This window comes from Chenopodium quinoa, unplaced genomic scaffold (genome assembly GCF_001683475.1).
Source record: "Chenopodium quinoa cultivar QQ74 unplaced genomic scaffold, ASM168347v1, whole genome shotgun sequence".
In the NCBI taxonomy this organism is placed as follows: Eukaryota; Viridiplantae; Streptophyta; class Magnoliopsida; order Caryophyllales; family Amaranthaceae; genus Chenopodium; species Chenopodium quinoa.
The window spans coordinates 2,281,774-2,291,403 of record NW_018742904.1 but is presented as its reverse complement, the minus strand read 5'-3'; the positions used below and the strand labels follow the sequence as shown (position 1 = coordinate 2,291,403).

The 9,630-nt window shown below is 36.8% G+C and overlaps 1 protein-coding gene and 1 long non-coding RNA gene across 2 annotated transcripts; both read right to left on the bottom strand.

Annotated features, from left to right (window-relative positions):
* Positions 1-359: 359 nt before the first annotated feature.
* On the bottom strand, positions 360-773 carry LOC110727413. The gene has a single exon (XM_021906975.1). It carries the CDS (start codon positions 771-773, stop codon positions 360-362), a length of 414 nt encoding a protein of 137 aa, XP_021762667.1.
* A 2,809-nt stretch (positions 774-3,582) lies between these two features.
* Positions 3,583-5,998, bottom strand: LOC110727368. The gene is made up of 4 exons (XR_002512544.1): positions 5,544-5,998; positions 5,235-5,441; positions 4,626-4,715; positions 3,583-4,053 (listed from the first exon to the last, which is right to left on the bottom strand). It is a non-coding gene; the product is annotated as an uncharacterized LOC110727368 (long non-coding RNA).
* Positions 5,999-9,630: the final 3,632 nt, after the last annotated feature.

Genomic DNA, 9,630 nt, shown 5'->3' with positions numbered 1-9,630 from the left:
TAAAGAGTAATTATAATAAAATTATCTTTTGTAAAATCATATATTTAATTAAATATTTTTATATGATAATAAATTATAATATTTAAAATATTTCGGAAAAATCCAAAACTAATAATTAGTAAACGGGTTTAAAAATACGGGGTATTACAGTCTACCCCCCTTAAAAGAAGTTTCGACCTTGAAACTTAGGTCAAAATTGGTTAAATAATCCAAGTCAGTATAAATTGACTCATGCACAACCTATAATGACTCAAAATGACTTAAACTGTGATTCATGCACAACATATAATAACCCGAATTGACTCAAAACTAACCAAAAAGCGCGAAACTCTATCGCATTCTACCCCCCTTAAAAGGAGTTACGCCCCCGTAACTCGACTGCTGACCTCAGAAAACAACTCTGGATATCTTTTCCTCATATTTGCTTTGGCTTCCCAAGTAGCTTCCTCGGTTTTATGGTTTGACCATAACACCTTGAGTATCTTAACATCTTTGTTCCTAGTGCTTCTCACTTTACTATCCAGAATCTTCACATGTCTTTCCTCATAAGTCAAGTTCTCGTCCATCTCGATGGTTTCAGGCTGTAAGACATGGGAAACATCTGGTATGTACTTTCGGATTTGGCTCACATGGAACACATTGTGAACTCTTTCTTGCTCGTTAGGCAAATTCAAATTGTATGCTACATTTCCCACCTTTTGGATGATCTCGTAAGGCCTAATGTACTTCGGGCTTAATTTCCCTCTTTTCCCGAACCTCATCACTCCCTTCATCGGAGATATTTTCAATAAGAATTTCTCACCTACTTCGTATTCTTCATCCCTTCTCTTCAAATCTGCATAGCTCGACTATCTTGTGCGGCTTTTATTTTCTCTTGAATCATCTTTACCTGTTTTACAGTTTGTTCGATCATTTCCGGCCCAAGTATAACAGTCTCACTTATGTCGTTCTAACATATCGGGCTTCTACACTTTCACCCATACAAAGCCTTGAATGGCGCCATCCCAATGCTTGCGTGATAACTATTGTTGTAGGAAAACTCTATTAAGTCCAAATGATCTTCCCATGAACCCTGGTACACATGATCTCAACATATCCTCCAATGTTTGTATTGTTCTCTCTGTTTGACCATCGGTTGCGGGGTGGAATGCAGTTCTCATCAACAACTTAGTCCCTATAGCTTTTTGTAAACTTTGCCAAAAGTTGGACAAGAACCTTGAGTCCCCTGTCCGAGATGATGTCCTTTGGTATACCATGGTATTTCACTGGAAATTTCACATACGCTCTCCCCAATTAATCCATCGACCATGTACTCCTCATGGGTATGAACATTGCACATTTTGTTAATCGATCCACTATGACCCGAATTGTATCATTTCCTGCTCGAGCCTTCGGTAAAGCCCCCACGAAGACCATAGATATTGAATCCCACTTCCAACTAGGCACCTCCAAGGATTAAACTGTTCCTTGTGGCCTCTTATGCTCAATTTTGACCTTTTGACAAGTCAAACGTCTAGCCACAAATTCCGCCACTTTCTTTTTCATATTCGGCCACCAGAATGTCTTCTTCATGTCCTTATACAACTTATCCCCTCCGGGATGCATTGAATAAGGAGAACTATGAGTTTCCTCGATCAACTTTTGCTTTAGATCACTTCGATTCTGGGGGACACACCATCTCCCTTTAAACCTCATGCTTCCTTCATCGGCTATTGCAAAGTCCAATATTTGCCCTTCCTCGACCTTCCCTTTAATCTTGTTCAACTTCTCGTCCCAGGTTGACTTTCTCGAATCTCATCATAAATTGATGGCTTGATTAACAAGGCACTCAACATTTTCTCTACTTCTCCTTGTTCCAATACCTCCAAATTCATCTTTACGAACTCTACACACAATTGATCTGGGAGAATCATTGCATTAATCGCAAGGCTTGACTTCCTACTTAATGCATCGGCCACAACATTTGCCTTCCCTTCATGATACTGGATATCCAAGTCGTAATCCTTAATCAGCTCCAACCATCGCCGTTGTCTCATGTTCAACTCCTTTTGAGTGAATATATACTTTAAACTCTTGTGATCGGTGAAAATCTTACACGTCACTCCGTACAAGTAGTGTCTCCAAATCTTCAAGGCAAACACGATTGCGGCTAACTCTAAGTCGTGGGTCGGGTAATTCACCTCATAAGGCTTCAACTATCTCGAGGCATATGCAATCACTTTTCGATTTTGCATCAACACACAACCTAACCCGAACTTTGATGCATCACTATACACCTCATATTTCTCACTTCCATCAGGCAAGGTTAACACAGGTGCTGTAGTCAACTTCTCTTTTAATGACTGAAAAGCCTTCTCACGTTCCGGAGTCCAGTCATACTTACATTCCCTTCTCATCAACCTCGTCATAGGCCTTGCAATTATCGAGAAATCCTTGACAAATCTTCTATTATAACCTGCTAACCCAAGAGAACTCCAAACCTCTGACACACTTTTTCTCAGGGTCAGCCATTCACTTACCGCCTTTACCTTTGTTGGATCAACCGATAACCCTTCCTTAGAAATCACATTACCTAGGAAATCTACCTTCTTCAACCAAAACTCAGATTTTGAAAGTTTGGCAGACAATTGATGCTCTCTCAAGGTTTACGATACCGTCTTCAAATGATCCACATGCACAACCTGGTTCTTCGAATACACCAAAATATCATCGATAAACACCACAACAAACTTATCCAAGTATGGCCTAAAAATTCGGTGCATTAAATCCATGAAAACCGCAGGTGCATTGGTTAACCCAAATGGCATTACAGTGAATTTATAGTGACCATAACGAGTTCTAAAAGCACTCTTTGGAATGTTTGATTCTGCTATCCTCAACAAATGATACCCTAACCTCAAATCGATCTTTGAATATATTTCAACTGGCCGAATAAATCATCGATCCTAGGCAACGAATACTTGTTCTTAACTGTCACATTGTTCAACTCTCGGTAATCTATACATAACCTCAAGCTCCCATCTTTCTTCTTCACGAACAAAACTGGTGCACCCCAAGGTGATGAACAATGTCGAATGTATCCTTTCTCCAACAAGTCATCTAGCTGAGTCTTTACCTCTTTCATCTCAGCCGGGGCCATCCTATATGGAGCCTTTGAAATAGGTCATGTCCCTGGCACTAAGTCTATGGTAAATTCAACATCCCTCACAGGCGGCATCCCTGGAATCTCCTCAGGAAAAACATCGAGAAAATCTTTCACTCACTAGTAGAAAAGGGAAATGCGCACCGGTTCAAAACCGGCTTTTCGCACCGGTTTTGAACCAGTTTAGATTTGAGGGATGCGAATAAGTGAAATTATTCGCACCGGTTTAAAACCGATGGTAGTAACAGTTATAAGCACCGGTTAACCGGTGGTAATAACGTGTTATTCACACCGTTTCGGTTCAAAACCAGTGCCTATAATGCCCCAAAAAAAATTAAAAAAAAATTAAACAAATTTTTCTACATTTTTTTCACTTAAATTGATATATAAACACTAACATATATATAAAGTTACATATTTTCATTAAAAAAAAAGGTTGTAATATTACAATTTTCGTCCAAAAAAATAAAATATAAAACAAGATTACACACAAATAAAATAAAATAAAATTCTGTATATGGGAAACTTTCATCTAAATTACCCTTAAATTTCACCAAATCCACCTACACACAAAGAGCAACATATGCAGCTACACAATAGCACAGAAGCAGCAGCACAACAGCACAAAAGCAGCAGCACAGAAGCAGCAACAAAGAATTGCATAGTAGAAGAACAACAGCATTATCACCCTCCATTCCTTCCATCCTCCATTATCACCCTCCATTCCTTCTTTTGTGACAACTTAACAATTTGAACAAGAAGCTGAAAACAGTTCAAACCAGAGATAACGACTATAAAGAAAAAGGCTGCATTATTATGGATGAACTCTAGCATAGCAAAAGTACCAACAACAGCTCTAGCAGAGCAAAAGTAGCAGCATCAGGGGTGCACTTTAGGCAGCAGCAGGGAAGCTAGGCAGAAGGTTCAAGTCATTAAAGAAAGGCAAAAACACGACTTAGAAAATCAAATTCAAAACCCAAAATTTAAGCTGATAATGCAAGGTATAGTAATAATGAAAGATGCCCAAAATTTAGAATGGCTGAATGTACATGCCTTTATTATTAACAAAGCATCAAAGCCCTCCAAATTACAATAAGGTTTCCCATAAATACAATAAATGACAACTAAATAAATTATCAAAACTTAACTTCTGATTCTTTTGATGTAAACCATTAATTTACTTTGAGCCTAAATCAACAAGTTTGTATAATAATATTTCAATCATAACCTCAAAACTGAAATACCTCTAAAGTACAAGTATATACAGGAAAACAACCCAATTTCTAACCACCAAAACCCCAAGAATACATGTCGATCCGCAATATCTTGTGGTAGTTTATCATATATCAGCTACTAAAATGTGACTGAGATTAGTAGAAAAATAGAGTACAACAAATAAATTACAATAAACAAGTAGCTCTAACACAAAATGATGAAACAAAGTAATCCAAGCCGCATAATCATACTTGCTGCCCATTGTTACCTTCTTTATGTATAAGAATTTTCTTATTTTGATTCCTTTACGGCATGCCCGTATAGCATTTTCCATACTTTCACCACTGAGGAAGAATTTCTACAAGAATCCACAAAGAGGTATGGCACACTTAGTAGAAGCTTCACACCAGTCCACATTCATATATACTACCCTTCAACTAGACAACAACCAAGCTATTACTCTTTCTATTCAGCCATAACAGCAAATTTTAGCACATTCAAAGCAGAAACAAATCAATAATACTTGAGCAGGCAAAGCATATTAATCGAAACCAACAACAAACTAAACAGAATACTAATTGAACTAAACAAACTAAACCAACAAAACAACCATTCAAACAATCAACACAAACTCACAACCATTCAAACAATCAACACAAAGATTTCACAAAATCAAACGAACATCAACCTGAGCAACAATATCTTGCGCAGTAATCACCTCCTACATTACACGCAATGCAATCACGCAAAACCTTACATTCATGAAACCAAATTTCCATCACTTAACAAATTAAACAAACATTTACAGACAACAAAAGCCCTAGAAATAGAAAAATAAATCAAATTAACAATCAGAAAAAGGAAGGTATATACATACCAAATTACCAATAACCAAGAGTGGAAACCAGGCCGACTTTCGGACTGAGAAAGCGTAGTTTTCCCCAGTTTTTGAACAGTTTGGTTGTGCTGAGAGATTTACCGAGCAATTGATACATCATCGAAAGGTCTGAAGTAGACAACGCCATTAAAACAAAGCAAAGGCAGCAGCAGCAACATGCAGTCGAGTGTCAAACTCAATTAAACCCTAAAAGAAACAAATCCATTAATATAAAGCAACCCAGATTTAAAACTAAAAAAAAAATAAAAATAAAAACAAATTACAAAACCCTAAAAAGCAATTTCATACCTACGGCTGCTTTTGAGGGAGAAGCTAGATGCCATGGATCTGAATCAGATCGAACCACGAAATTTTCAGTAGGACTCGAGAAGAGATATAAAGATGGAGTGGGCTAGCGGATCGCGACCAACGTCACCATCATCGCCGTGAAGAATGAGGAGAGAAAAGAAATAGAGAGATGGAGTGGGCTGGCAGTGGAATGGGTGGCGATGGAAGACCCTGATAAAGAGAGAAGAGATAAAGAAAGAAAGGGAAAGGGAAAGGGGGATCGAGAAAAAAGAGAGAGAAAAGAGAACGAAGGAGGATTAAAGCTTGGTTTTTTTTTTAATTATTAAGGGAATAAGGGCATCGGTTAACCGCTGCCCCTATGTACTATACGTGGGTTTTTATTTTAATTATTAGTGCCATTGGTTAACCGGTGCCATTTTAAATTTATTGGGTTTAGCTTGCGTTTTTCGCACCGGTTTTTGAAAATCGGTGCTCATTTGTCGATGCACATTTGTGTTTTTCTATTAGTAACTACTGGAATATTCTTCCCATCATCGCTATCTCCTTCTTCTATCTTTTGGACACTACACATATACAATGGATATCCTTTTGCTACACATTTCTTAAGTTGCAAAGCAGATATGATCTTTAACCCTGATTTCTTCCCTTCCCTTCGGTAGGTTACCCTAACTTTGTCTGGGCCACACAACGTGACCTTTTGGGCCTTGCAATCGATTTGGGCTTTGTATTTTCCTAACCAGTCCATCCCAAAATGACATCGAGATCTTGTAAGTCAAGCTCGATTAAATCTAACGGAAATTCTACTTTTAAAATGACAAGAGGTACACCCTGATGCATCTTAGTGCAACTCATCAACTCCCCTGATGGGATAGTAATATCTAAGGAAATAGACACCGGATTCTCTAAATTGAGTTTATCTACTAAAGTTCTAGAAATAAAAGAGTGAGATGCCCCTGAATCGAACAAGACTTTAGTAGACATAGAACAAACAAAATTTGCCAATTACCACATCAGAAGCAGTTGCAGCCTCACGGCTATTCATCACGAACACACGACCTTTGGGAGCAGCTTCAATGTCGTTGTTAGGTCCAGGCTTAGGAATGAATTCGCTAGGCTGAGCTGGCTTGGGTTGGTTCTTCTCTTCTTGGGGTTTACCTGACTGCTCATCAGAGACCTTCTTGTAACACTCATACTCACGGTGACCTAGCTTTTGACAGAAGCGGCAAGTCACTTAGTTTCCCTCACAATCCTTTCCTAGGTGGTTTTTCCCACATCTCTTGCAAAAATAGGTTCTCTTGGGTTTGTCTCCATTCCCTCGGTTCCCATTTCCTTTTTCAAAATTACCCCTGTTGTCCCTTTTTCCATTGAATTTCCCACTAGGATTCCCCTCAACCTTGGGTTTCTTCTCACTCCCGTTGAAAGTCCCACTAGTCTTCCTCTTTTCCCCAAGCTCTCTCCCCTTAATCCCATAAAGGTGTGCTGCTCTCCCATAAACCTCATCTACGGTTTCAAAGGTCACTCCTCCTAATTTCCCTTAAAGGGTCAAAGTCAAACCTTGCTCAAACCTCTGGGCTTTAAGTGCTTCAGTTGGTACTACCTCAGGTGCAAATCTCATTAACTTAATGAACTTGCTATAATACTCATTAATTGTCATGTTCCCCATCCTAAGGTTCGTAAACTCCATACACTTTTGTTTCTTCAAATAGGCAGGGTAAACCTTCTCTCTTAAAGCTTCCTTAAATTCATCCCACCCAAATTTAGGAATACTCATTAAATCATCTCTCCTCTGACTCTACCACAAATCAGCTTCCTCTTTAAGGTAATAAACAACATTATTGACTTTTAACTCCTCATGGCAATTAATAGCATCAGAAAGTTTATCAAATTCTCTCACCCAATTTTCTAAGCTTGTTGGGTCTACTTTGTCGAGGTAAGTGGGTGGTTTGGCCACAACTACTCTTTTAAAAATTTCCCCAAAAGCATTAAGGTCATTATGGGATTTTTCCTGATTTGAGACAATACCAGCTATGTTTTCGGTTATTTTGGTTAGCCTTTTGATGACAGAGCTGACTTTGGAACTACTTCCTTTATTAATTTATTGCCTTAGAGACATGGTCCTGAATAATGTGGTAATTAAGCACAATGAATTTTAAAACAAATTATTCATCCATCCAACAAAGACTTAGAGATGTGATAACTATACAGTTCACAAAATATCTTCAGTTCTAAACGTTCTTCAAATTAACTAATAAGTCAAAAATTGCCATTTAAAAGCAACCATAGATAATATCTTGAAATAAATTGTCACAAGATTTCATCATAATTTTCATACAATTATAACACACAAATTAACAAACACTTTACCATATAATTCACATAAGAGTGCAATTCACCTTCCAACCCATTTCCAGTTTAATTAATGAACCTTTACCAATATACTTTGGGATATAAAATTCCCAAAAGACAGTCAATATAATCTTGCTTCAATTCAAACCTTATATTCTAGAAATACAATTTGGACTTTTTCTTAGTCCATATGCACATAATTCACATAAAATTTGAAATCATTTTGAAATACGTTTCAAACTTTTTTTTTCGGAAATATTATATAGTTATAAGTTGATACTTGATTCATAATGTGGATTAGTTGGACCAATGAGATCCCAGGTAGGAGAGGATAAGGTCGACGTCGCCCTGAGCCCAAGTTCTGCCTAGCCAGAGCTCATTGCCAATCCAACAATCCCCACTATTTATCTTTCTTCAAATAAAAATAGAAAGTAGTTTTTACTTAGATACTTAGTATGTAATTAAATAAAACAAATACGAAACTCTATCCTATATGCCCTTCTTAATTCTACCCGTCAATTTTATTTTTCCATTTTTAATCTTTTTAAGACCCGAAAACTCATACCACTTTGTAACACCCCCAAATTACTCTATAATAATAACAATACCACTTTAGGGGGTAACTTGGGGATATTACTGCCACGTGATTACATAAGGCTTAACAGAGATTTGCAGCGGAAGAAAAGTATTTATCATTTATTATTAATAATAATAATATTAATAGTTCAAGATCGACATTTCCGAAATAACTGAAACACTGATACTAGATTTACTAAATTGAACTAGGTGATCACCGCCCATCGTCCCCAATGCAGAATTTAATTCAGTCGTCTGATCGCCATCACCTATCTACTCATCATCATTGATAAGTAGGGCCAAGCAAAAATAAAAGAAAAATACGTATTAGCCAAAATGCTAAGTACATACAAATACTAGACATGTAAAATCAATTTAGTTAATTAAACATGCTTTCGATTTTAATAAATCATAATTTATCCAAACCACTCATGAATAGAAATTCTCATATTAAAACATATCAATTTTCGCAATCGACATCTTTCAAAGATACTTCCGAATAGGATAGAATATGGGTTCAATCCTCATTTTCGTAAATCATTTTTCCACCTAAGTGTGCACACCCCCCAAGCTAGTAACTCCTTTACATAGTGCTATCAAGGGGAAAGACTAGATCATATATAGCTCATAGTCTTCAATTTTATCTCCGCATAGTGGGAGTCAAAATCCAAAGATTCAATAAATAAATCCGATTGATAATTATAAACTCCTAATATCCCATACCCGGGATAATTTAAATAATTAAACTCCCTTTTTAAACAACTTGAGTATCATTATAAGTTTATAATCAACCATATAATATTTAAACATATGGGTTCAAACAGATAAAACATGCTTCACCGAAATATATTTCATAATCATTCAACATGGTTCAAAATCATTTATCATGTAAATCGCATTGCACATAAAAATCACTTTATAAAAGATCTAGTCATGTATACGTACCTTGATCTTTGCACACAAGTACGGAACTCCTAATTACAAACGAGAAATTCCTCCTACAACAAACCAATAATCCTAATCAAATATTTTTCAACCCATAGACACAAGGAATTAAAAATATTGACCATCGACTTAGTTGTGCATGAGCCATTAGTTCAATTCTTGTAAAATCAATACTTATATTTTCAAGTTCAAGAGACCTTATTTATATTAAGAGAGTTAG